Source organism: Electrona antarctica (genome assembly GCF_951216825.1).
Source record: "Electrona antarctica genome assembly, chromosome: 5".
Classification (NCBI taxonomy): Eukaryota; Metazoa; Chordata; class Actinopteri; order Myctophiformes; family Myctophidae; genus Electrona; species Electrona antarctica.
In genome coordinates this window covers 55,643,900-55,671,705 of record NC_136810.1, presented here as the reverse complement: position 1 = coordinate 55,671,705, position 27,806 = coordinate 55,643,900, and the positions used below count along the sequence as shown (strand labels likewise).

General features: G+C 43.7%; 1 protein-coding gene across 1 annotated transcript in view; it reads right to left on the bottom strand.

Moving 5' to 3' along the window:
* Positions 1–220: 220 nt before the first annotated feature.
* zfc3h1 (zinc finger C3H1-type containing) overlaps positions 221–27,806 on the bottom strand; it is a 43,207-nt gene continuing 15,621 nt past the window's right edge. The window contains exons 15-35 of the mRNA XM_079502175.1: positions 26,773–27,453; positions 26,284–26,396; positions 25,484–25,615; positions 24,289–24,410; positions 23,732–23,833; positions 22,643–22,771; positions 18,262–18,439; positions 17,111–17,297; positions 15,921–16,115; positions 15,181–15,418; positions 14,155–14,260; positions 11,908–12,106; positions 10,769–10,863; positions 8,050–8,157; positions 6,530–6,634; positions 5,763–5,904; positions 4,335–4,435; positions 3,283–3,384; positions 2,230–2,269; positions 1,671–1,733; positions 221–1,475 (exon numbers count right to left, since the gene is read on the bottom strand). Coding sequence (XP_079358301.1) covers positions 1,338–1,475; positions 1,671–1,733; positions 2,230–2,269; positions 3,283–3,384; positions 4,335–4,435; positions 5,763–5,904; positions 6,530–6,634; positions 8,050–8,157; positions 10,769–10,863; positions 11,908–12,106; positions 14,155–14,260; positions 15,181–15,418; positions 15,921–16,115; positions 17,111–17,297; positions 18,262–18,439; positions 22,643–22,771; positions 23,732–23,833; positions 24,289–24,410; positions 25,484–25,615; positions 26,284–26,396; positions 26,773–27,453 — 3,276 coding nt within the window. The 3' untranslated portion in view covers positions 221–1,337. The remainder of the gene's footprint in view (positions 1,476–1,670; positions 1,734–2,229; positions 2,270–3,282; positions 3,385–4,334; positions 4,436–5,762; positions 5,905–6,529; positions 6,635–8,049; positions 8,158–10,768; positions 10,864–11,907; positions 12,107–14,154; positions 14,261–15,180; positions 15,419–15,920; positions 16,116–17,110; positions 17,298–18,261; positions 18,440–22,642; positions 22,772–23,731; positions 23,834–24,288; positions 24,411–25,483; positions 25,616–26,283; positions 26,397–26,772; positions 27,454–27,806) is intronic.

The window sequence follows — 27,806 nt, the reverse complement described above, 5'->3', positions numbered from 1 at the left end:
CCTTAGTCGACTTAGTCTTAGTCGACTAAATATCAAAAACCTTAGTCGACTTAGTCTGGTTTAGTCTTAGTCGACTAAATATCAAAAACCTTAGTCGACTTAGTCTTGTCTTAGTCAATAAAATGAACACTGCACGACCGTCGACTGACTAGAACCCCATGCACCCACACCGCCAAACAAAGTAACTTCACTGACAATAAAAAAACCACAAAAACAGAAATCTTTTCATTAGAGCATAATTTAATATAAACATTTTTTAATACAACATACAAAATAAAATTTTGCCCTGTCCTCGTTCGTTAACTTAATAATATATACTCCAAAAAAAATAAAAAATAAAGATTGCACAGGAAAGCATGTACTGTATAAAGCTACAGGCTGCTGACTATCTTTGTCCTGGTATATTATTAATATTAATAATGAGTTTAAAGGGCCTTCCCCGTTGATCGGCTGGCCTGAAGGTATCATCACAGCGTTCTTCAGCAGTCTCTGTGGCAGTCTCAAAAAAGTATTGGCAAACAAACGAACGGACGAACGAACGGGGCCAAATAGAATACTGGGCAGGTTCAGCCATGTTCCACATGGACTGTGATTTTCAAACAGTTTTTTTTTTTTTTGATGATTGTTTAAATTTCTTTTTGATCACTTTTTTTTATAAACAAAATGAAACAATCTCTTCCTTTTTGTGTGAAAAACAAAAACAAAAATAGATATTATTGTACAAGTTCTTTGCAGCAGCATCACTACAGGGGAAACTGTCCTTTAAAAACACGAGATATGTTTAAACGACACCACAGTGACAATCATAGTCCGTTCCAAATGCCAAACCCCAGGTAAACAAGGGGGGGGGGGGGAGGGATATCAAAAATAAAAAGGTGACGGTACAAACAAAAAGAGGGAGAACATGTAAATTAAAACAGAGGGGGGGGGGGGGGGGATAAAAAGGTAAGACTTAATGTCACTGAGCAGAGGATCTATACTTACGTACACCACGATGTTAAGGATGATATAAGCGGGGCGCCCCCCCAACACATTTTGTGGTCATTTGAGGAGAGGTGGGTCATTGGCGGCTTCCGTTGACGACTGTTCCTTGATTCCTGGCGCCGCCTGGCGGCCGCTACAGGGAGGTGCAGGAGTAGTGCAGGCAACCAACCAACCAACCAACCGAGCCTTCACGTCAAGTTTCCCTGGCTTACCTAGGCAGTGGCGGCAGTTTGATTTCGTCTGGTCTGATTGGATAAATCTAGTTCCAAACTAGCGCTTCTTTTACTTCTCGTTGGAGAAAAATGGGCACGCACTGAGGGTTGTGTGTGTGTGTGTGTGTGCTGTAGTGTGTGTCAGGAATCCTCGCCCTGAACTCTGCCGGGGCCTAAATTTAGGGTCTCACTTAGACTCACTCCCACCTCTCGGGCCTTGTCAACAAGCTTCCTCAGTCTATCCGTTTTACCTCCCTCCGCAGCTTCAAACAGCAGGCACTGGAAAGGAGGGAAAGAGACAGGGGGAGCGAGGGGAGAGGGTGTCAGAGGAGTTAGGGAAGGAGGGAGGGGAAAGGAGGGGGGGGGGGGGGGGGAGGAAGGGGTAGCAGGTGAACATAGGTGTAATACCGCTCAAGGTGCAACAAATTGTGTTGTGTTTGAGTATGTGATATGTGTTTTTTTGTGGGAAATTACATCTTTCCATATGGTGGCACACAGTGGAAGACTTTGGAGAGCTTGCCGATACAGATTTCGGACCTATAAGAAAATAACAAAAAGGCGGGGGAGGGGGGGAAAGAAAAAGAAAAAAAAAAGAAGACCACCAAACGCAGGGATGGTGGTGTCAGTTAAAAGGACGAGGACAAAAAAAAACAACACACACACAAGAACAAAAAGGGATCAAGTCAGAGATTGCTTTTTGCTTCCTAGAGAAAAAGCGACCTGAGCCACACATCACGAAATCACAAAAGCAAAAAAATGTTTCAAACTGTGACACTCTAAAAGAACAGCATACATTACAACCCGTTTGTTTTGTGTGACAAATAACCCTGCAGGGGAAGAAATGAGATTCAACAACATCAAAATGGCCAGAACAGTTAAGTCAGACAAGGGAAGACTTACTGACTGACTGGAAGAAAAGGCAAGCACAAGGTTAGGATGTCAATTCGTCAATTCATTATTTTTTGTCATTATTTGATTCTCAGTGATTCTTACCCCGGATCCCCCCCACCCCCCCCCTCCATCACTAACTCACCTCTGATGGCTCCTTTAGCTCCCTCTCCACAGCTATTGCTCTGCCGAGAAATGCAGCAGAAAGGCTTGTGAGATTCACGGCAGGACAACTCCCTAAACTCTCTTAACACATTATGTGCCCTTTTAAATCTTTCAAAATGGCGACCCAGGGTGCCCACTTTTTAGAACCCCTTTTTGACATTTTTTTTTAATAAAAAAACAAAACCACAGACGTCCTGGGCACTACATGCGGTAATTCACAGGACGTCTGTGGACGTCTTGGGCACAAAATGTGTTAAAAGACAGTAATGGCTAGCAAGCAAGGAGAGGAAACTAATTTTTTCGCTTTGCTTGTCACCAGGTTTGCTGTTTTTTCTTTTTATCACAGAACCTCTGAATGGTGGTTGCTTAACACACCCTTTAAAAATAGTGACCCAGGGTGCCCAATGTTATTTTTGTCTTTTTTTTTTTTAAAGATGTCCAGACGTCCTGGGCACCGCATAGCGGTAATTCCCAGGACACAGGAAGTGGTAAGCTGCCCAAAGAGGCTTACAGTTGGAGGCCATCGATATTGTCCTTTTCTTTTTGCTGAGGTTTGCGTGATCTGCGCAAAACCCCTTTTGGTGTTTTAAACATTATGTTATAATTTAGCTATTGAAAAATAGCACATCTACAAGCTCATAGCGCGCCACCGAGTGGCAGGTCTGCTATTTTTGAAAAATCGTGAAAATATTCAGAAGGATTTTTTTTAAATTTTGAGGTCAGGCCTAAATGGGTCAAATGATAAGGGACAATATCGGTGGCACCCAACTGTATATTGAGGACAAACTTTTATCAGCGTATGCCTGCCTTGTGGCTGGTGTTAGTTTCCCATCCTGGCTAGAGCTAACAAACTGACCAGCAGCAATTTATAAACCCTCAATGTGAGATCATTACCATTTATATGTTTTTACAAAGACATTATTTCAGGTCCGATACGTTTCTCTCTGAATCAATCATTTCTTCATGCTTTTTCTTTTCTTTTCTTTCTTTCTTTTTACATTTCTGAGCAGCGAGGAGAGATCTTGGGACTTACATTTTCCAGGAAGCCAGACATTTTGGAATACTACTGCTCAACATTCTGGCCTGGAATTTCAGGTGTTCAATGTTGCCGTCCTGCCATTCATGGTGCAGCAACCTGTACAGTGACAAAGCAACACTAACCGTCTGTCAACAGCATGGAACTAGAAACCCCACAAACTTGGCCTCCGATCAGTGCGCGGCAGACTTATCCTCGACACACAGAAGCCTCAAACATAACCGGTACATCCAACAGCCTTTAACTTACTTTAGACTAGTCATTGGTTAGACATAAGGTTGGTGAGGGGTGCGTTAAAACGACCGGATTAGGGTTGGTGAGGGGTGCGTTAAAACGACCGGATTAGGGTTGGTGAGGGGTGCGTTAAAACGACCGGATTAAGGTTGGTGAGGGTTGCGTTAAAACGACCGGATTAAGGTTGGTGAGGGGTGCGTTAAAACGACCGGATTAATGTTGGTGAGGGGTGCGTTAAAACGACCGGATTAAGGTTGGTGAGGGGTGCGTTAAAACGACCGGATTAAGGTTGGTGAGGGGTGCGTTAAAACGACCGGATTAAGGTTGGTGAGGGGTGCGTTAAAACGACCGGATTAATGTTGGTGAGGGGTGCGCTAAAACGACCGGATTAAGGTTGGTGAGGGGTGCGTTAAGGGTTGGGAGAGGGTTTAGGTGTGCTGCCCCGTGGGAGGTTGACAGTTTTTGGTTTAGACTAGTCATTGGTTAGACCAGTCATTAGTCCTACAACTACAACCTATACCTCCCACGGGGCAGCACACCTAAACCTAACCTTAACCCATGTCTAACCAATGACTAGTCTAAACTAAGTATGCACCCCAATATGACCTCGTGCACATGTTCATTCCAGAGGCAAAATACTCCTCTAGAATCTAGTCTAGATACCCTGCACTAACACACTTCACACAATGAAGCTACAACCATTTAAGTTACCACAGAAAGACCAGTGATAAGTCATCCCCCAATAGGCTGAAGGTGTGCTCCACTCATGCTAGGCATGCATGTGCAGGGTGGGCGATGACAGTGGTGAACGGTACCTTAGGCCCAGCTCGGTGTTGTTGGGCATGGAGTATCTCAGTCTCTCCAGGACCACGGCATGCTGGGACTTGTGCAGGCAGCTTAAATAGTGGGTGACCACCTGAAGAAGGGGCCGACGCAGAAGCAGAGCATTAGCAGTGCTTTGGGAGGCAATCACACAGAAATGCAGCGTTTTCAATAGCTAAAGCATAACATGATGCTAACACCAAAAGGGGTTCCCGCCCCAAAATGGGTTAAACCCAATTTCCAGGCTTATAACAATCATTCAGCGCAATAAAAAGTCTCTTAGGTTAAGGTTAGGTTTAGGTGTGCTGCCCCGTGGGAGGTTAGGGTGAGGGTTTGAGATAGGTTGTAGTTGTAGGACTAATGGCTGGTCTAACCAATGACTAGTCTAAACCAAAAACTGTCTAAAAAAAACTGCACCCGTCTCTTACTCAAAGACAGGCAGTGTAGCAAAAAATAAAGCATAGAATATAGAAATGTTAAAATTCCATACCAAATTTCATGACAATTTACACCACCTATCCTAGGGCATAGCATCACGCTGCAGCACGGTGTGAGCTTGTAGATCTGTTCTGTTTTTTTTTTTTTTTTTAAATATATTTTTAAAATGTATTTTTTCTGGAAAAACCCCATGTTTCTATGTCAGTGGTTCTCAAACTATTTCATGTCAAGGACCCCTAGAATTATATGTATTTGGCCTCCGACCACCATCTGAAATGTTGTTCCAGGGACCACCCAGAAGCAAAGATTTGAGTTAAAAACGTTTGCTCTGAAAGAATATATTCAAAGATTCGCGCCACATTTTCACGATTTTTCAAAAATAGCAGACCTACAAGCTCATAGCGCGCCACAGAGTGGCGTGCTATGAGCTTGTAGATCTGCTATTTTCAACAGCTAAAGTACAACATAATGCTTAGAACACCAAAAGGGGTTCCCGCCCAAAATGCGTTAAAGGACCCCTTCACCACTTTTCAACTTCTCTTCCTATAATTGGTCCTCACTAATGTTCATGATAAAATACCACCATTTTTTCCTACTCAGTCTGTGTCTCATAGGAGGGCTGTGGGCAGTTCAGAAACCCGTCCACCAGTGACATCATCGATGGTGAATCCAAGCTAATAGAAACAGCAGGCTTTCTTTTCCTGAAAAGTTGCAATGCAAAAGTTGAAGCCATCGTTCTCACGATAATAAAAATCTAAATATATTTTAAAACAAATCTTGTTTAAAAAAAATCTGCCTAATGATGATGTCACTGGTGGACGGGTGTCCGAACTGCCCAAAGCCCTCCTATGAGACACAGACTGAGTAGGAGAAAATGGTGGTATTTTATCATGAACATTAGTTAGGACCAATTATAGGAAGAGAAGTTGAAAAGTGGTGAAGTGGTCCTTTAAGAGCCTCAGAACCAGTGGTGGTTCTCTTGCCTTGTTGTGGAAGCGGTAGCAGCTCCAGAACGTTGCCGGACTGAAGGGGACCCCCAGCCGGGACGGAACCGTTTCCAGGCAACGCTGCACCAGGTCTGAGAACCTGCCGTCGGTCTGTTTACTGCTGGTAAAGAGGAGATAACTGGAGAGACAGGAAAAAACACACAAGAGTCAGAGTCAGAAAGGGCTCCGCTTTGAACCCCACCTTCATGTGTGGTACGTTAGAAACATGACATGTTTTCATACAGGTAGTGCAAAAAGAACTGTCAAACTTTTCTCCTTAGTGTCAGTGTTGTTCCTTTTTCCTTTTTTTAAGTGTTGTTTTTTACCAGCTGCTTGCAAAGCGGCTGGATGTGCACACCGCAAATATGTCCGGGCGGAAACGAACGACTCAGAACACAATAGTTCCGCCTTAAGAGAATTTCGGTTCCTACCTAAACTACTGCACTGAAACTCAGACACAGGCAGTTATAGCGGACCGCCACAGATAATAATAATGCAGCTGGTAATTAATTGATTTAATCAATTTGGGCTTGGTTTCTTTCCGACTGTTTCATCTGTGTTTTAATGTTATTTGTTATGTTGCATAATGCATATATTTGGGAAAAACCTGGAGATTTCTACTCTGTATAACCTTAAATTTTGTACTCGTGCTTTTCCAATAAATAAATCTTATTTGAAAAGGAATGCTAAGGAATATACGGTATATATAAAAAAAAAAAGGAATACTTAGCATGCTGCTGAATTCCTCTGTCTGCCAGACTTACTCCATCCACAGTTTGTGAAGCACGTCGAGCTGCATGGCTGATCCCAGAGCCCTCTCGAAAGAGTCCACCGTCGTCTCTAGCGTGCCGTGGAGCCACTGCCAGTGACTGACAGAAAGGGCACAGACGTTTTTAACCCATTTAGACCTGAGCTCGATTCTACAAAATGTCTTCTAAATCCTGACAGTTTTCTGAAAAACCCATGTTTCTATGTCAGTCATTTTCAAACATTTTCATGTCAAAGACTCCCAAAAATATATGTAATTGGCCGCTGACCGCCATCTGAAAATATGTAGTTCCAGGGACGGCCCCCCGAAAGCAAAGATAGGAGTTAAAAACATTCGCTCTGAAAGAATATAAAGATTTGCACCATATTTTCACGATTTTTCTAAAATAGCAGACCTACAAGCTCGTAGCGCGCCACTCGGTGGCGCGCTATGAGCTTGTAGATCTGCTATTTGACAGCTAAAGTATAACATAATGCTTAAAACACCAAAAGGGGTTCCCGCCCAAAATGGGTTAAAGGTTTCATGACATTAATTTAAAAAAATCTTATGTTTCACTTTTCTTTTAGGTTTTATGACCTCAATTACACCCCAAAAAACCCTGAAATTTGAACATTCAGTGGATTTGCTGTGGACTGGAGTTTTCTCTGGGGGTTTTGAAGCCTTTTGAGCTGCAATGAAAAGAGGCAAAACTGTGAAAACAGTGACATCTGCTGGCAAATCCCCATTGACATATATGGGATTTGCAGGCTGTGACATCACAAACAACAGAGCCAGAAAACCCCCAGACCAGAGAAAATCTACTGAATGTTAAAAGTTCAGGGTTTTTTTTGTGCAATTGAGCTCAGCTAACCAAAAAAAGAAAAAATTAATTACAAAAACTTTTTTTTTAATGTCACAATCCCTTCAATGGGGGAATCAAACATTTAAATGGGTAGCACATGCATGGCATCAACAACACACTGTTTATGGTAATAAGTCTTGACTGAAAATTCGGCCGCAGAAAATATTCGGCAGAAAATGGCTAAAAATGCATTTTCGGCCTATTCGGTTTCCGCCTGAATAGGCGGAAAATATATCACCGAATGGTGTATCCAATTAATGCATTCAAAAGAGCTGAATAAATGTTTAATGGACCCATAATAGTGATTATTATTTAAGTTAAATTTTGCCATAACCATTTATTTTGCCATAAATCAGGTAGCTTTAAGGTACGGCCATGACAGCAATGGTAGGAAAAAAGATATATAATATTAATCATATTCGGATTGGATATTCGGTATTCGGCCAACTGTTTCCTATATTCTGTTTCGGCAAAGAATTTCCCTTTCGGTGCATCCCTACTTGATAGGTTAAAAGGAGGGATGCACACAAATTAAAACTAACGCATTGATGATAATAATTTGACGAAAAGTAACATAAAACTCTCTTGCCGTCCTGGACTTTGTTGATCATGTACAAAGCTTTAAGCGGTACACACACACACACACACACACACACACACACACACACACACACCAGTGAACCAGATGCAGATAAGGCATCTGGTGACGTATCTGTTCCTGGAGGTGCTTTTTGATGACCGGACCTCTCAGCATCTCCTCCGTGGGAACACCAAGGATGTGTCTGCGAAAGGAGCAGAGAAATTCACATTAGTCATTTCCAAACTGTGTTGTTTTCGTCAACTAAAACTATGACGAAAAGTGTTCGTCGACTACCTTTTTTCACTGACGAAAACTAAGCTATAGTGACTAAAACTATGACTAAATATACTGTCGATTTTGTCAAGTTAAAAACTAGACTAAAATGTTAGGAAGGGACTAGTGGACAAGAGATCCAGTATAAGTCATTTTACACTTGGTTGCATGCTGAAAATGGCAGATCTACAAGCTCGCGTTGTGAGCTTGTAGATCGGCTATTTTCAGCAAGCCATTAAGACGGCATCAAGGCCAGCCAAAATACATTTTAGTCGACTAAATCAACTGTAGATTTAGTCGACAAAAATCGTACAATATTTAGTCGACTAAAACTAGACTAAAACACTAAAACATTGACATGACTAAAATGTGACTAAAACTAAATGAAATCGTTTCAAGAGACTATGACTAAAACAGAAATGTGCTGCCAAAAACACTGATTTCAAACCAGGTTTTGGAATGCATGTGTGTAAAATGTAAAGAGACGGCCCGTTCGGCCAACATGCCAGTCATTGCTCGTCGTTTCATTTTCAAATGTCATGAGTTACTGTGATTTGTTGAGGCCCGATTTAGACTTCACGCACCATAAGACGTGAATGAATGAATCTTTATTTTCGTGTCTTGTCCTTAACCCATTTTGACCTGAGATCAGATTCTAAAAATGTCTTCTACATCCTAACAGTTTTCTGAAAAAGCTATGTTTCTATGTCAGTCGTTCTTCGATTTTTCAAAAATAGCACTGGCGCGCTATGAGCTTGTAGATCTGCTATTTTTCAATAGCTAAAGCATAACAATGCTAACCCCAAAGGGGTTCCTGCCCAAAATGGGTTAAGGGATTATAAGACACCAACAACATAAATAAACAATATCACGTTCACTTCCCACACAGAAGCTACACCAAGTATTTTATAAAAACAGAACAGAAATAAACAAAAACATTTAAAAAAAATATAATACATATATTATTAGTTACAATACAATACGTTTTCTTTGTCCGTATGTCCCAAGCTTTCTCTATATATTCCGCTAATGCAAATATCTTCCGTTCGAAAATCCATCTCAGTCGCTCTGCATCACTTAACCACATCAGATCTATATTTTTACATCTGTTGAATAACTTTTGACGTAGCTCATGATACAACGGGCAATAGAAAAGAAAATGGAACTCATTCTCAATATCATTTATATCACAATAGGTGCAAATACGTTCTTCTTCTGTAAAGGCCTATTCATAGTCTGGATTTTCGGTGGTGAGGTGACCACCGGAGCTGAAATAACGTTGAGCGGTGGTGAGTAAAAACAGAGAGAAGGGCTGGAGCGGTGGCGGTGGTTTGCTCTTCACCGCGGCTCGTGACGTCATGTTGTAGTTTGGTGGTCACCTAACCACCGAAAATCCAGACTATGTATGAGCCTTAACTCCTCTATACCTCCCAGTCTCAAGGTGCAAGGGCAAGATCCCAGAACGAAGTTGGACACATAGGGATCTTTGTCTTTTGGCTAATGGGGCACAAACATACTTTTCACTAGCGTTTCACTATACTTTTCAATAGCGCGCCACTCGGTGGCGCGCTATGAGCTTGTAGATCTGCTATTTTTCAATAGCTAAAGTATAACATAATGCTTAGTTAAAACACCAAAAGGGGTTCCCGTCCAGACACACTTAAAAGTTTACTTCAGAACAAATGGTCACAGGACATATTGTACACACCACAAAGCTGAGAACATTTGTTACGATAAAAAGCTGTTAACGCTAGTGAAAAGTACGTTTGTGCCCCATTAGCCAAAAGACAAAGATCCCTATGTGCCCAACTTCGTTCTGGGATCTTGCCCTTGCACCTTGAGACTGGGAGGAATAGAGGAGTTACAGAAGAAGAACGTATTTGCACCATTTTCTTTTCTATTGCCCGTTGTATCATGAGCTACGTCAGAAGTTATTTAACAAACAAATACAAAATATAGATCGTGTGGTTAACCCATTTTTGGCGGGAACCCCTTTTGGTGTTAGCATTATGTTATGCTTTAGCTATTGAAAAATAGCAGATCTACAAGCTCATAGCGCGCCACCGAGTGGCGCGCTACGAGCTTGTAGGTCTGCTATTTTTGAAAAATCGTGAAAAACGTTTTTAACTCAAATCTTTGCTTCCGAGGGGTCCCTGGAACAACATATTTTCAGATGGGGGTCGGCGGCCAATTACATATAATATAATTTGGGGTCCTTGAAATGAAATATTGAGCACCACTGAAACATGGGTACTTGAGAAAACTGGAGGATTTAGACAAGACATTTGTTTTATTTCGACGTCAGGCCTAAATGGGTTAACCATGGAGATGTTTACAAGTACAACACTGTTAATTAGTGTTGTAAACATCTCCATGGTTAAAGACACACTTTATAGTTTATTTCAGAACAAAATGGACACAGGACATATTGTACAAACCAAAGCTGAGAACATTTTGTTATTTGTGAAAGTAAATGGTACATTTTTGTCACACCACCACCACAAGCTAATGTCACATGAATGCCAAAGTGTGTTACCTACCGCAGGACGTCTACTGGCTGTTTCTGGCTCTGTTCGTCTTCACAGAGAGACAGAATGAAGCCCCGGAAGAGAGGAACTATGGCACTCGACTTCTCCTGGAGATCAAAAAAACAGTGATAAAGTAGAGTGTGAGACAGCCACGCTGAACAGACAAACCTCTGATCATCTGTAAAAGTGTAAATATTTAACCCATTTTGACCCGAGATCAGATTCTAAAAATGTCTTCTACATCCTGACAGTTTTCAGAAAAAGCTGTTTCTATGTCAGTGGTTCTTCGATTTTTCAAAAATAGCAGACCTACAAGCTCGTAGCGCGCCACTCGGTGGCGCGCTATGAGCTTGTAGATCTGCTATTTTTCAATAGCTAAAGCATAACATAATGCTAACACCAAAAGGGGTTCCCGCCCCAAAATGGGTTAAACGCCCTTTGATCATGTCTGACAAAATATAAATTGGTCAGATTGTTTTACTTTAATGATTTTATAAACCTTTCTTTTGCGTCATCATTACTGCGTTCCATCTGTAAAATCATTCCTATGCTCAGTATTTTGCAACCGATGACAACCAGAGTAAATGTATCTGAACCCCAAACCCTTAACCCTAACCTCACAGGGTAGCCACGGCTGAGTTTTAACCCTTTTAGACCTGAGGGCGATTCTACAAATGTCTTCAAAATCAGTTTTCTGAAAAACCTCATGTTTCTATGTCAGTCGTTCTCAAACATTTTCATGTCAAGGACCCCCGGAAATATATATAATTGGCCGCCAGCGCCGACCCCCCCCCATCTGAAAATATGTAGTTCCGAGGACCCCCCCCAGAAGCAAAGATTTGAGTTAAAAAGTTCGCTCTGAAAGGATATATATTCCAAGATTTGCGCCACATTCACGATTTTTCAAAAATAACAGATCTATAAGCTATGAGCTTGTAGATCTGCTATTTTTCAATTGCTAAAGTATAACATAATGTTTAAAACACCAAGAGGGGTTCCCGTCTTGAATGGGTTAACCAGCCACGCATGTGTCGGAACTAATACCTGTCGGACTGTCAACTTCCCTAGTGAGTGACTGTATGAGGACTGGGGGGGGGGCATCTTTTCCCCAACTACCTGCATACGCATCATCATCATCCACGCTTGCTCACCTGGGCCATGAGGAACTTGCAGGAGTGGTAGAAGACCTCCGCGTTGTGGGGACACTCCACCAGGGCGTGGAGCCACATGCTCACGGCCTGGTCGCTGTCGCCCTTCCTGATGTGCAGCTCCGCCAGGCTGTCCCGCAGGGCACAGGACTCGGGACACAGCTCCAGCAGGGACACGCACAACCGGACGCCCACGTCAAACCTTAAAGGAATGAGCAGACGCTTGAACATTCGCTTGAGTGGTGTTGTTGCAACTGTACAACGACAGACATGTACATGTACATGCTCACCAGTGGTGGAAAGTAACTAAGTACATTTACCCAAGTACTGTACTTTTGTCAAGTATTTGTACTTTTGAGTATTTCCAATTTCCAATACTTTTACTTTTCTCCACTACATCTCAGATCCAAATATTTCACTCCACTACATTTATTTGAAAACTTTAGTCAATAGTTACTTTGTAGATTTAAATTATAATTTCAAAACATACATTAACCACTTCAACCCTACAGTATATACATTTCGGCCATTTGAACATTTACGAAAGTTTTTAAATTTTAATACATTCGAAAACTTGAACACCACGAGTACTTTTACTTTTGGTACATTTTGATGCCAATACTTTGTACTTTTACTCAAGTAAATGTTGAATTCCAGACTCTTACTTGTAGCAGAGTATTTCTGCATGGCAGTATTGATCCTGTTACTTAAAGGCGTAGTGAAATGGAAATGGTGGACAATTTATTTTGAAGTTTCAGACGGTTTCAAGTTGAAACGCCGCTCTGAAGTTTCTGAACCAATCAGAGCGTCGCATCCCTTCAGGCGATGGGACGGTAGCTAGGGACGGTAGCTATGCTACACAGGACAGCATGGGCGTTTGTTTACATGTCAGATAGTCGGTCAGCTGTACCAGTTTACTGTTATGTGGCTTATTTCTACCCTTTTTCAGATACATATTGTAGCGTGATGATTCAGTTGAAACCGAGTAATACACTGTCTGGATGTTATCTTGAATGGGAATAAAAACGGAAGATTTCTGTATCAGTAGCAGCTGTGTTGGACGGATGCGCAGATATGGGGAATTAAACAGGTGAGCTTCATTTGTATTGGCCTTTATTGATGTGGGCCTCGACACATCATCACAAAGTACATCAGTTCAGGAAGTAATTAAAACAAGTAAGACGCGCAAACGCGGGAAGCGAACGCAGCTCGTAAATTGCAATAACAACAATTAGAATAAATTACGTACTTAAGGTTTTTTTTAAGTTAAGTTTTTTTAAATTAAATGTTTTTTCAAGTTATTTTTTTAGTGTGTGTATGTGTGCGTGCGTGTTTCTTTTTTAGGTTTTTTTTTAAAAAGTTTTTTCTTTAAGTTTTTTTTTAATTTAAGTTTTTTTTTAAGTTAAGTTTTTTTTTAAGTTAAGTTTTTTTTTAAGTTAAGTTTTGTGTGTGTGTGCGTTTTTCCTTTTTAAGTTTTTTTTTTAAGTTAAGTTTTTTTTTAAGTTAAGTTTTTTGTGTGTGTGCGTTTTTCCTTTTTACGTTTTTTTTTTAAGTTAAGTTTTTTTTTAAGTTAAGTTTTTTGTGTGTGTGCGTTTTTCCTTTTTAAGTTTTTTTTTAAGTTAAGTTTTTTTTTAAGTTAAGTTTTTTGTGAGTGTGTGTGTGTGTGCGTGCGTGCGTGCGTGTGTGTGTGTGCGTGCATGTGTGTGTGTGTTTTTGTGTGTGATACAGGTGCGCCCTCTGGTGGTGGGCGGGTGGTGTTACAGCGTGACACACAGACACACACACACACAGACACACACACAGACGTGATCTGCTGGGTCTCATAGTAAATGCTCACTGCGTTCGCAATTAGATTTGTATGGACTTTTGATATAAAAATACACAAAAAATGAAAATGTACCCATTTTTTTGGCATCCATTGTTAGGTATGCTATTTTTCATTTCACTACGCCTTTAACCCATTCAGGCCTGACGTCGAAATTTTAAAAAAAAAGTTTTCTAAATCATGACAATTTTCGGAAAGATTTGAGGCACATTTTAACGATTTTTCAAAAATAGCAGACCTACAAGTTCATAGCGCGCCACTCGGTGGCGCGCTATGAACTTGTAGGTCTGCTATTTTTCAATAGCTAAATTATAACATAATGTTTAAAACGCTAACGCTAACGTGACATGGATGCGTTCCAGGTCTCAATGGATTAAGTAAAACAATAGACGCTCGCGCACACAGAACAGCCACACCCAGCTCACCTTTCCAACAGGTTATACAGGAAGATGAGGTTGGAGTGAAGAGGCATGCAGGCCAGAGTCCGTTCACTCTGAGGCCGAGACTCATCCGTGCACTGACGGATGGCATCTGAAAGAGGACGGAAAGAAAACACATAATATAACACAAAATTATTATATTAAGGAGAGAAGCAGGGCGGAATAAAATTGAGTTGTGATGTGCTAAGCACTTAACACAGCCAGTGCGAGAAAGGGATTTCTACGTGGTTCGAATCCCAACGGTCCGGTGCGGGACACGGATTTCTACGTTTACCGCATTTTTTTATTGATTACTTTCATTCACCTTTCTACCCTCCCGGACAGTATATAAAGCAACTCTGATCTATGCTACAAAGCCCCGGTCAGGTGATCAAAACAAAAAGAAAAAAATGCCTCTCCCCCTACCTTCCTGAAAACAGGACGGGAGGGGGTTGGCGTATTGTCACGTAATGGCGGCTCGGAGACTCCCATGCAACCCAGGTCAACAGAGCAAGACTCTGAACCCCTAATTGCTCCCGATGTGCAGGTTGGTGCCTTGCATGGTTTTCTCCGGCATCAGTGTGTGAATGGGTGAATGTAATGCACAATCTCTGTAAAGCGCCTTGGATAAAGGTGCTATAGAGCGTCGCAGTCCCGCTCCCTCGAGAATTCCCCGTTCATTTTCCTCAGACTTTTCAAAGTATTTATTTTTTAGTTTACGTTGTGTACAAAGCCAACTCGAGTTGTGACAAATCATAACAATAAACACAATGTTTTGGGCCAAAAAAAGAATTAGAAAGAAGAAAAAAACGGCAGGTTACAACACTTTTTGTTGTTGTTTTTATTCTTTGTAATTATTTGTTTGTCATGATTTGTCACAACTCGAGTTGGCTTTGTACGACGCTTATAAGGTCTTTAAATAAATACTTTTTGAAATATCTATGTCCTGGGCCTGGCGTCGTCATGAAACTGCGACGCTCTATATAAATGCACCATTTACCATTTATCTGCGTCCTCCTGTGCTCCTCGTACCTTCAAAGAGAGCAATGAGGATGTCGGGCGGGGTGCTGATGTCCTGCTGCGATCGCCACGGTAACCTGAAAGGCTCCGTGCTGAGCACCCTGCTCGGGCCGGAGGTGGCCGGGTCGTACAGGCCTGCCGGCAGACGGTCAAACTCTGTCAGGTGGATGTACGACAGCCACACCAGGGCGCGGTCGCCGGTGGTCAGGTGGTCTGCGATGCTCCTCTCGTTGGCCGACTTCAAGGCATTCTAGAGAACATTCAGGATGCCATGTTAGTGTGGACCTAGTCTCGCCGTAGCCAGACAACTATTCCACAATATCCGAATGCGATATATAGAGTCTGGAACTACAGTTACTACACATCCTGAAATCCGAGTGAGGAAAGACGAAAGTGGGGGAGGAGGCTTCACTTCCGCTTTTAATCGCTTACTCATGATCAGAGCTTCCGTTCTCCAGACTGTATGACGGAAGCATTTGGAAATTGCCTTGTAGGTCTGCCATTTTTGAACAATCGTGGAAATGTAGTGCAAATCTTTGAATATATATGATTTTAGAGCCAACGTTTTTAACTCAAATCTTTGCTTCTGGGGAGTCCCTGGAACAACATATTTTCAGATGGGGGTCGGTGGCCGATTACATACATTTTTGGGGGTTCTTGACATGAAAATGTATGAGAACGACCGACATAGAAACATGGGTTTTTCAAGAAAAAGTGTGGTTCTGCCTGCTCTGCCATGTGTGTGGTTTCACCTGCAGAATGGCCAGGGCGCTCCCCATGCGACCTGTGAACAGGTTGAGGTGGACACGGTGGAGCAGGACCTCCAGCAGCTGGAAGGAGACCCTGTCAGCGACGCCCGACGATGATGACGCCTCGCTGAGAAGGTACTGCAGGAGACGGTCGCACACGTAGTCTTTCCCCTCAAAGGAACTCTCCAGGGTCAAATACTGGAACAACAAAATCATTGATTGAATAAAGAATGTTTCGAACCATTTAAAAAGAGGGATTACTCCCCGTGTATTAATTTATGGATTCTGGTAACACATAACATACACATCCGACTCGATGCTTGAAAAAATTGTATTGTAATGTAAATGTCATATCCATCTGGGGTGTTCAAATGCAATACATTTTCCCTTGCTTGTCAATTTTAATTTTCATTCTTTTCTTCAGGGCCGAGCTGTTTGAACCTTTTCGTCTGAGCCATACAGCCCTGCTTCATTTGCATATTTGAGCAGATAAAGATCAACAACCCAGAGAAAACAAAAACCCCCAATATACTTTGCCAGATGTAAGGCAGTGTTGAGTTCGTCGAACATAAACTATGACGAAAAATGTTTGTCGACTACCTTTTAAATAAAGACTAAATCAAAACTAAGCTATGATGACTAAAACTAAATATATTGACAATTTCGTCAAAAACTAAAGTAAAATGCCTGGGCCATGGCTCAATGGTCCAGGCACCTTGGCTGGTAATCCAGCCTGGCAGTGTGCCGCGGGTTCGACTCCCGATCCCGACGGCCTTTACTGCATGTCTTCCCCCCATTTCCTGTCAGCCTACTCTCTGTCCCTCCATAAAAATATAAAATAAAGGCGAAAGCCACAAAAAAAAAGTAAAATGTTAGGGAGGGGAGGGACTTCTGGAGAAGAGATCCAGTAGAACTTAAAGGCTTGGGTGTTGTGCTCTGAAAATAGCCGTTGTGAGCTTGTAGATCGGCTATGTTCAGTCTAGAAATCAGCCATTACGACGCCATCAAGGCCTGGGCAAAATACATTTTAGTCGACTATATCAAAAGTAGATGTAGTCGACTAAAACTAGACCAAAACTAAACCATTTCAGGTGACTAGAATGGAACTAAAACTAAATGAAATGTTATTCAAAGGACTTACGACAAAAAATTCAAACTAAATGAAAATAAAGTCACTAGTCAGACGTCCTTACGTTCCACCACACTTGGTAGTTGGGGGCGTGCTCCACGGCCATCTCACACATCTCCTGCACCTCCTCCCTGGTGCCTCGCTGCGAGAACAGAGACAGGTACTGGCACCAGATCTCAGGGTTGCTACAGTTGTCCTCCAGGGCACGAGACAGCGTGTTCAAGGCTGCGTCCAGGCACTCTGAGGCAGAGCTGGAAGATATAATAATACAGAGACAGTGTGTATTATATCTATAGGCACTCTGAGGCAGAGCTGGAAGATATAATAATACAGAGACAGTGTGTATTATATCTATAGGCACTCCGAAGCAGAGCTGGAAGATATAATACAGAGACAGTGTGTTTACCCCATTTAGGGCCTGGCCAAGGTATAAGAAATGGAGGTAAGGTCACCAACGCCATTTTCGCTATCACGCAATTCCAGACGGCAGATTCGTCGCACCATGGGAGCCAAACTGCACCCGGAAGTTCGGCAGAATGCACTGGAGTCAATGAGAGCTAGAGTTCATGAGCTACACAAACAATATTTCTGAATGACAGATCTTTTATAATGTAATCGCTTCTGGCAAATAACAGAAGACATGTAACACATTATTGTCTTCTGTGTTGCTTTTCGATTGTGTACACTGTGTAATTTTATCTAAAGAGCAAAAAGTATGTTTCTGAACGTGCCAAGTATCGCGAGACTGTCCACCGTTTCCTGTCTAGCAGCCAAATCTCACGATACCCCCGGAACAGAAACGATACCTGCTGCGGTTTAGATCCTCAAATAAAATGATGTACTGTACACTCTGTGCACTTCGAAAAGCAAGTGATTAGAAAACAAACTGTGATATGTCTTCTTTTATATGCCTGAACTGATTATATGACACGGGTCTCAATGGTTCATAAATAATGTTTGTTATGAGCTGGTCAAGCTTGCTGCATTCACTGCTTTGTATTCATGTAACTTCCGGTGCGAGATTTGGCTCCCATGAAAGTGTCATGGCGCAGCACAGTCAGTCACGTGACCATGACATTTCCTTCTCTAATCTTCCTTGGGCCTGGCGTCGTCATGAAAGGGGGCGGGACCGCGACGCTCTATAGCTCCAGCACCCAGCAGGGTGAAAAATAACAACATGGTCTAGATTCTAGACTCTAGATGATTGCAACTTACGTTTCGTCCTGACTGAGGTATTTGTAGGCCAGTTTGATCCAAAGCTGTGCATCCCGAGGGTTCTCCAGCACGCTGGTCTCCAGGTTAGAGATGTCGTCCGTCTCGCTGACAAAATAACGCTTGTCACCTGGTGAAACGAACGCATCCAGGGCCAACAAGCTTCTCTTGGAGCAGTTATCTGTGAGCAAAAGAAGAAAAAAATAAATCAGACTTCATGGTAAATTGTCTGCATATTTTATATGCCCTAATTAACCCATTTAGGCCTGACGTCGAAATTAAAAAAAAGGTAGGTCTGCTATTTTCAAAAATAGCAGACCTACAATAATGAGTACCACAGACGAAAAACAGTCTAAGTCCAAATTTCAGACTGACCCCTCCACGAAAAGGCCTTGTTGTCCTGAACCCTTATCTATCATTTATATATTATGGATCAATAGTGTGGACTTAGACTGTTATTCGTCTGTGGTACTCAGGAAGTAGTTCGGGATAAGCGCTAGGCCAGCATGTGACTCTCTGATGGAACAGTGTTCTCCCCGTTAAGGGTTGAGAGTATTAACTTTTCTGCCAGCCGCGCCCAGACTATCAGTGCACGCGCACACTAAGTCCTGAGAGGTGTAAGACCTGGAATATAGAAACTTAATTCATTTAGTATCTTACCAAGTCTAGTTCAGTCCCAACAGCAGTGGTAGGTAGGTACCCAAATAATCTCAATCTCTGACCATGAAGCGGAGAAATAAGTGGTGAAAACCCAAGAGGTAAGACCTCTCCTTCTATGAAGGAATTGTCTGGATCAAAAACAACTTCAGTAAAATAAAGGTTTATTGAGAAACAGGTTACAAATGTAGAACTCCCAACCAAAGGCGATTGAGGCGCAAAGTAAAAAAGACCAAAAAGAGAAGTTTATAAAAGGATAGATGAGTACGAGTATGAGCAGCAGTTGGAGCAAGTCTCCTTGTGAGACGTTAGGCGTCTCTTTTTATACAACAGTCCACGCCCTAGCTCCCTACCCACCCTCACGAGGCAATGGAAAAGTACAGGTTACATCTAGTGTAGACTAATGATCAATTATAAGTACAGTGCAGATTAATGTATAGATTAATTAAATTACAGTGCAGATTATAATGTACAGATTAATTAAGGTACAGCCGGTGCTGGTGCCGCAGGGCCCCACTTGTTGCCTAGCGATGGTCAGTTTCTGTTTTTCTGCTTCCTGCCCGAGTGCTTCCTTTCCCTCTTCTCAGCGGTAGGGGAGGGGGGTGCCGGAGCCACAGGAACGGGTGTTGGGTAGGCTGGTAGGCCATTGGGGTCGGAGTCCACTGGAAACTTCCTCCTGGCATCTGCATGATGGTGCCATCGGGGGTGGCATCAGGGTAGCGGTCTGCTGAGCAGGGGGCGGGTGACGGCTGTCTCTCAGCACTCGCAGAGCGATGGCGGTTATCACGTGGTTTCTTCCTGTAGTCCTTCTCACGGTGGTAGGGCTCAGAAGAACGAGGGGCCATGTTCTATGGGTACACGGGTTGATCCCGGGGCCCTTGACACCCCCTCTGGCATCCTTGATCTTCCCACCATTTATAGTAGGCGGGTAGATTTTAGGGTCTCGAGTGACCCTGCGGATCCCAAACTTAGGGGTCCCCAACGGTCCTTGGGATTGTTTGGGGTGTGAGATAGCATCAATGCTGGAGCTGGAGCGGTTGGGTCCACCCTCTGTTTTCGACGCTGGCCCAAAGCATACCCTGGTACCGGTGCTTTGTAGATGGTTACACAGGCTTGTGTTATGGACCCCCAGTTGTCACCGGCCAAGCGGCTGTAGTCACAGGACCTTGTGGTGGATGAACTCTTCAGCATGACGTACTCGTCGTATGACATCCCCGTATACGGGTCCCGATGTGGGCGGGTTCCCTTGCGGATTCCTGCAATTCTTTCCCAATTTTGGGGGAACCCGAAGGTCATTGTCACTGAATTTTAGGCCATGGGTGTCAAAGGACTGGATCCTTGACATTCCCGGGTCATCATCATCGGTAAATGAGTGGTACATTGGCCCTGGTCCTCTGGGGTGCAATACCGTTTTCCTCAGATACCATAGGTAGTTTGAGGGTACGCTCCCACCTGGGCACCAGTTGCCTTGAACGTAGGTTCCATCCCCCAACGCAGGATGTAACCAGTTTTTTTGGTCAATACCAGGGGTGGGGGGGGGGGGGGGGGGGGGGGGAAGGGTAAATTCTCCCTTGACACAATTTGCCTCTGTCAGCATGTGCATTGGGCAATTGAGGATGTTTTTCCTTCCAATCCAAGACCCAATCCATTATGGGCTTGTCCGTCCTGTCAGGGTTGATGTTCGGGTCTGGCTTGGTCTCATTAGGGGAGATTTTTATTACTTCCTCCTTTTGCGTCAAGGATGGTGCAGGGGAAGACTTATATTGTATCCACCGGTCAGCGTATAACTGAAATCCCATTATCTGGGCAGCTAACTGCTGGTGGATAAACATCTTAAGCTTATCCTCTTCCGAGGCCCCTGGTTTATCCTCTTCCGAGGGCCCTGGTTTATCCTCTTCCGAGGGCCCTGGTTTATCCTCTTCCGAGGCCCCTGGTTTATCCTCTCCCGAGGCCCCAGGTTTATCCTCTTCCGAGGCCCCAGGTTTATCCTGGTTTATCCTCTCCCGAGGCCCAAGGTTTATCCTGGTTTATCCTCTTCCGAGGCCCCTGGTTTATCCTCTTCCGAGGCCCCAGGTTTATCCTCTTCCGAGGCCCCAGGTTTATCCTCTTCCGAGGCCCCCACCTGGTTTATCCTCTTCCGAGGCCCCCACCTGGTTTATCCTCTTCCGAGGCCCCTGGTTTATCCTCTTCCGAGGCCCCAGGTTCATCCTCTTCCGAGGCCCCAGGTTCATCCTCTTCCGAGGCCCCAGGTTCATCCTCTTCCGAGGCCCCAGGTTCATCCTCTTCCGAGGCCCCCGGTTCATCCTCTTCCGAGGCCCCCACCAGGTTCATCCTCTTCCGAGGCCCCAGGTTTATCCTCTTCCGAGGCCCCAGGTTTATCCTCTTCCGAGGCCCCCACCAGGTTCATCCTCTTCCGAGGCCCCAGGTTCATCCTCTTCCGAGGCCGCAGGTTCATCCTCTTCCGAGGCCCCAGGTTCATCCTCTTCCGAGGCCCCAGGTTTATCCTCTTCCGAGGCCCCAGGTTTATCCTCTTCCGAGGCCCCAGGTTTATCCTCTTCCGAGGCCCCAGGTTTATCCTCTTCCGAGGCCCCAGGTTTATCCTCTTCCAAGGCCCCAGGTTCCCCAGGTTTATCCTCTTCCGAGGCCCCTGGTTTATCCTCTTCCGAGGCCCCTGGTTTATCCTCTTCCGAGGCCCCAGGTTTATCCTCTTCCGAGGCCCCAGGTTCCCCAGGTTTATCCTCTTCCGAGGCCCCTGGTTTATCCTCTTCCGAGGCCCCTGGTTTATCCTCTTCCGAGGCCCCAGGTTCCCCAGGTTTATCCTCTTCCGAGGCCCCTGGTTTATCCTCTTCCGAGGCCCCTGGTTTATCCTCTTCCGAGGCCCCTGGTTTATCCTCTTCCGAGGCCTGGATTTCTCGTTCAGGAGACGGTGGCCACTTTGTGAGCAGAGTCACTTTGTTGGCCACTGCGTTTCCCTCCAGAGTCAACTCCTCTCTTTCCGTCCTCAGCTCTATTGCCCGGGTACCGTTGACCTTGGTACCTCAGCTCTATTGCCCGGGTACCGTTGACCTTGGTACCTCAGCTCTATTGCCCGGGTACCGTTGACCTTGGTACCTCAGCTCTATTGCCCTGGTACCGTTGACCTTGGTAATAGAGCAGTTGGATATTTCCTCCCACGGTCCCCACTCTTCGGCGTCAGCATAACGACGACCACCAACCGACCAGAGTTTTCAAGTTGCACTTAGGTAAGACAATACTAAGTCATTAGTATTATTGCCATCACCTGGGTAGGTCAGTCGTGTAACTTTCTCGACGTTAAGCTGTGCATGTGTTCAACAACACAGCCATGCAAAATAACACTGACGACTTGACAGTTGCTAAACTATTTGGATTGGCATTGGACACTCGCTTTTTGGGGTGGGATTTAGTGAATTCAGGACGAGAGTTATCAGATTCTTAACCCATTCTGGACGGGAACCCCTTTTGGTGTTTTAAAGCATTATGTTATATTTTAGCTGTTGAAAAATAGCAGATCTACAAGTTCGTAGATCTGCCATTTTTGAAAAATCTTTGAATATATATTCTTTCAGAGCAAACATTTTTAAGTCAAATCTCTGCTTCTGGCAGCGACCAAGTGTAATGCTAAATATTTGCATACCGTCAGCTGGAGTTATTACACTTTCAACAAAAACAACATTCCCTGACTTTGTGCAGCAGATTTAGTGCTCACCGTATCTCCTGGGAGTCAGGCTGAAGGATGTACTCTCATCCTCGCTGTCCTCCGAGGGCCCGGGGCCAGCCTGCCATGATGGCGTGGGCTTCCATAGTCTTGGCTCCTTGCATGTGGTGTAGGGAGGGACTGGCAAACAAACACATTTACATTTTATTTGCTGATATCACATAAAGAGAGCACGATTTAGCGTATTTCCATTGTTGTCCTCTTTTTATTAACCCAAGTTCATAGCGCGCCACTTGGTGGCGCGCTATGAGCTTGTAGATCTGCTATTTTTCAATAGCTAAAATATAACAGAATGCTTGAAACACCAAAAGGGGTTCCCGCCCAAAATGGGTTAATAATCTTGTCATGTGACATTTCATCATATTTGGTCATTGTAACTCGGTCATGTCAGGTTGATAAAGTCAAAACTCTGTGCTCTCCTAGTAGTGGCCATTTCTGATAGCGCCGTCTCCGCTTTTGCCCTCCTATGCACAGGTTTAATGTTTGTCTTTAGTTCAATGTTTGTTTCGTAAACGCAATTAACAATGAAGGGGAGATTTACGTCATAATGTAACTCATTACATCATATTGTCTCTTTATTGTTAATGGCCTTTAAAGTTTGTGTTGGCACCGTTTGTTTTACATCACCTAATCTCTCTGTGAGTTAGACTTTAATATATTAGCGCACCTCACTTCACAGGTGTGCTTTTTAAACCTTCAACCGTCACATATTTTATCCTCCTGTGGAGGAATAGTTTTGGTTAGGTCGAGACCGGTAAGGTCGTTCTAGTTCTACTACTATTTCTGCCCAGCTTTTGCTCACATGATGAACAACAATTTTGATAAGTTGTAATTCAGCCACTGGGTCGGCAGCCTCCTGGATTCAAAACAGATCCGTGCAAATCAGAAAGCCACTGGCTCTCAACACGGGGCTCTGGGATCCCCAGGGGTAATTCAGGGAGTCCCCAGATAAATGATAGTTAGGAACAAAAAAAAGGTTCCATTTGAATACTCGGATACATTACAAATCCTATCAAATGGGGGTCTGTGTCAAGGTGGAGGCCGTTGAAATGAAATGGCTGCTGTATAGTGTATACTGACCATGTTTCTTGCTTTCGTTCACTTTGCTGACGAGGAGGACTGCCTTCTGGTCTATCCCCATGCGGTCCTTGTTTGCTCCAAAGAGACTCTTGATATACTTTTCTAAAAAACAGAATTATAGACAAGATATTTAGACTGCAACCTTAAAAAACTGTTAAATATTAATGAATCCAAGTTTAGTTTCCAACATCCATGTATCTCACTACAAACCCATTCATCTGTACACTAGTCTAGAGAGCTCATTCATTCAAACCTTTATTTATTCAAATTTGCAGTGTCGTCGAGATACATCATACAACATTTCAAAGCAATAAACAAAAACAATGTTTAATTTTCCTGTCGGCCAAGGAGGGCCAACCCACTCTGTCATATAGGATGCAGTGATGGGTTCTGTAAGGTTCACCAGATATAAATCGCAAAGCAGAATGATAAACTGCAACCAAAAGGCTTGAGGACAGAAGGAGTAGCTTTTCCATAGATGACATCTCAGTGGTCCAACACAAAGAGTACAGACCCATCCATGCATCCATCCATGCAATGCATGCATTAAAGCCAACCTGTAGATGCTCTGATGTCGTCATTTGAGCTGCTCTCCGTACAGCCAATCAGGGTCAGGTTGTAGGACAGGACGTCCTGGAACAGCCGGTTTCCAGTGAAACTGCAGTTTCTCATATGCTGCCTGAGGAAGTATTATAAAAGTACAGGACAGAAGGAATTAAACCACAGACAAAAGGTCTGGGATTTTCAGGGAAATGCTTTGTTTCTTGTTGTATTTCATTGTATTACAGTAGACTACAAAAAGAGCGCAAATGAATTGCACTACTACTAGTAAGAGAAATCTATGAAAATCTGGGAACTAAATAGTTACCAATAAATTTCTTCACCAATGTGTTTCTAAAGGTGTCTAATAACATTCTGAATCCATTCCAAGCATTAGTTTTGCACAAAAAACACTCCTTGGGAGGAAAACGGCCATAGCCGTCATCACATTTGGTCAAGTGGATATGGCCTAATTTAGCACAAGGAGTGTTTTTTGTGCAAAACTAATGCTTGGAATGGATTCAGAATCATGAAAACACCCTAGTTTCATATGTCACATGCTACTTAAAGAATGATGAAATTTGGACTTTTTTGCCTTATATAGGATGTTATGGGTATGGTCACATATGCTAATTATACTCAATTTCCCACGGGAGTTGAATTTCAAACTTTTAGTACATGTTATTAGACACCTTTAGAAACACATTGGTGAAGAAATTTCTTGGTAACGATTTAGTTCCCACATTGGTCAAATACCTGATAAAATGCCCTTACTATACATCAAGTTTTAGTCGACTAAATATCATAACATTTTAGTCGACTAAATCTACAGTTGATTTAGTCAAACAAAATGTGTTTTGGCGGGCCTTGATGCCGTCGTAATGACCGATATAGCCGATCTACAAGCTCGCGACGCGTTGTGAGCTTGTAGATCTGCTATTTTCACCATGCAACTAATTGTAAAATAACATATTATACTAGATTTCTTGTCCATTAGTCCCTTCCTAAAATTTTAGTCTAGTTTTTATTTGTTGGCGAAATTGTCAGTATATTTAGTCTTAGTTTGTTATCATAGCTTAGTTTTAATTTAGTTTCCATTTAGTTTTCGTCAGTGAAAAAAGGTAGTCGACGAACATTTTTTTGTCTTCGTTTTAGTCGACGAAAACAACACTGGTGAGGTGAGGTCACCGTTTTTAGTTTCGTAGGACTTACCAACGACAGTCGTCGTCATTGCATGTGCCCGTGAGGTCAAAGCGGCAGAAACTCTTCTTGGGCTCCACGGCGTTGCTGAAAGTCACAGAACTCAGCGACAGCTTCTCCTTCGTCCGGTAATATGGACTAAATCTGAGAAAAAGAAAAGACATTTAAATCTTCATTAAAAAAAATCCGTAAATTAATAGAATGATACAAGCAGGGAGTTGTGTATGCATAATTGCATAAATGTTTTTGTTATTGTCTAGTGTAAATAATATACAATAACGTGTCCCTTTACATTGTACTTGGAGTCATGTATACACTGTTACAATTTAACCCATTTTGGGCGGGAACCCCTTTTGGTGTTAGCATTATGTTATGCTTTAGCTATTGAAAAATAGCAGACCTACTAGCTCGTAGCGCGGCACTCTGTGCCGCGCTACGAGCTTGTAGGTCTGCTATTTTTGAAAAATCTAAGAACGACTGACATAGAAACATAGCTTTTTCAGAAAACTGTACTGGCTATAGAAGACATTTTTAGAATCTGATCTCAGGTCAAAATGGGTTAAATTAACGTATAATTATTCCAGAATGACAAGACAAATATTGTTACGTAAAGTACCACAGACGAATAACAGTCTAAGTCCACACTATTGATCCATAATGTATAAATGATAGATAAGGATTCAGGACAACAAGGCCTTTTCGTGGAGGGGTCAGTCTGAAATTTGGACTTAGTCTGTGGTACTCAGTATGGTGAATGAGATGATGGTAGACTTATCGTTACGTTGAGTACAGTATATGGTGAATGATTCTACCTGTAAGACTTGAAGACCAGGAGAGGGCTACGATATGGTCCAAACGGGACCGGTTTCAGCTCTGGAGAAGCAGGCGTTTGGCCCGAGATGGCTTCCACATCCACTGGCATCATCTGAAAAAGCCAGGCAGCAATATTAGAGATTATTCATATAATTTATAAACTATTAACCCATTTTGGGCAGGAACCCCTTTTGGTGTTTTAAACATTGTTATAATTTAGCTATTGAAAAATAGCAGATCTACAAGCTCATAGCGCGCCACCGAGTGGCGCGCTACGAGCTTGTAGGTCTGCTATTTTTGAAAAATCGTGACAATATTTATTTCAGAAAACTGGAGGATTTAGAAGATTTGTTTTAAATTTTGAGGTCAGGCCTAAATGGGTTAATATGAATTTGCCACAGTTTTCCCCCCCTCACTTGAATACAAGACATTGTTGAGAAGTACCATGTAACCACATCATTTAAATTCTGAACATCTTTCAGCATCACCTTTCCAACCGGAGGCGGCACCACATCCCCTCCCAGTTTGTGGAGTTCGCTCAGCAGGAGATCTCCCATTCGAGCCTGTTGCTTATCCCTCTTCTTCAGCGCCTCCATGTGCAGTCCCGCAAACAGTTCCGAAGGCTCGGCGGCGGCCGAGCTCGCCACGGCGGCCTTGGCCGGTTTGACCGTGCTGCTGCTGACATCCTTGGCTGGAGTGGAGCCGAGCTGCTCCAGTTTGGGCTTGGTGTTGTTGGACTGACGGAGGGAATGTCTACGTTGTGGCGTGCCTTCCGCGGCGGCAACGGCGGCCGCTTGAGGTTCGACGTTGTTGTCGTTGTCGTCCGACTCGGCGACGTCGCCGCTGTCCAGCGTGAGCTTGTCCTGAGTGAGGTCGTGCAGGGAGGGCTGGGGCACGGGGAACGGGCTGGACGGCGGCGGCGCTGCATGTTGGCTCGTTGGCGGGTGGTGGTGGTGGGGGGACGACGACGGCGGCGGCGATGGCGACGGGATCGGGGTGGAGGCCCGTACGGGCGGTTCGGACGGGACCCCCCCCGGGGCGCGGTTGTGCAGAGCCTGGGCCTCCTTCAGCTTCTGGATCTTCTGGATCTTCAGGGCGTACTCTGACTCCAGCTGTTGGAGCCTCTGTTTCTGGGCGATCAGCTCGGCCACGCGGCTCCGCTTTGCCGGCTGGAGGAACGGGGAGGCAAACGGTTGTTAAATAACCACGTTGAAAACGTTATGATCTACCTCTGTATTCTCTTGCATTTCTAATAATGCTCTGCTTCCAGAACCAGAGAGCTCTGATCAGGGCATTCTGTGAGATCGATGCGCGTTCCTTCAACGTATCACTTGACAGACGGCTAACACCAGGAGTCAATGAACGTATAAATAACCTCAATGCACATGTCAGTCACCCTGAAACATAACCTCGATGTTTCAGGGTGACTGACCGCTAAGGCCTGACTCACACGTGCACAACAGATTGATGTATAGTTGATGCATGAGACTTGTTTACTGATGCAAGCTCGCAATTCATTTCC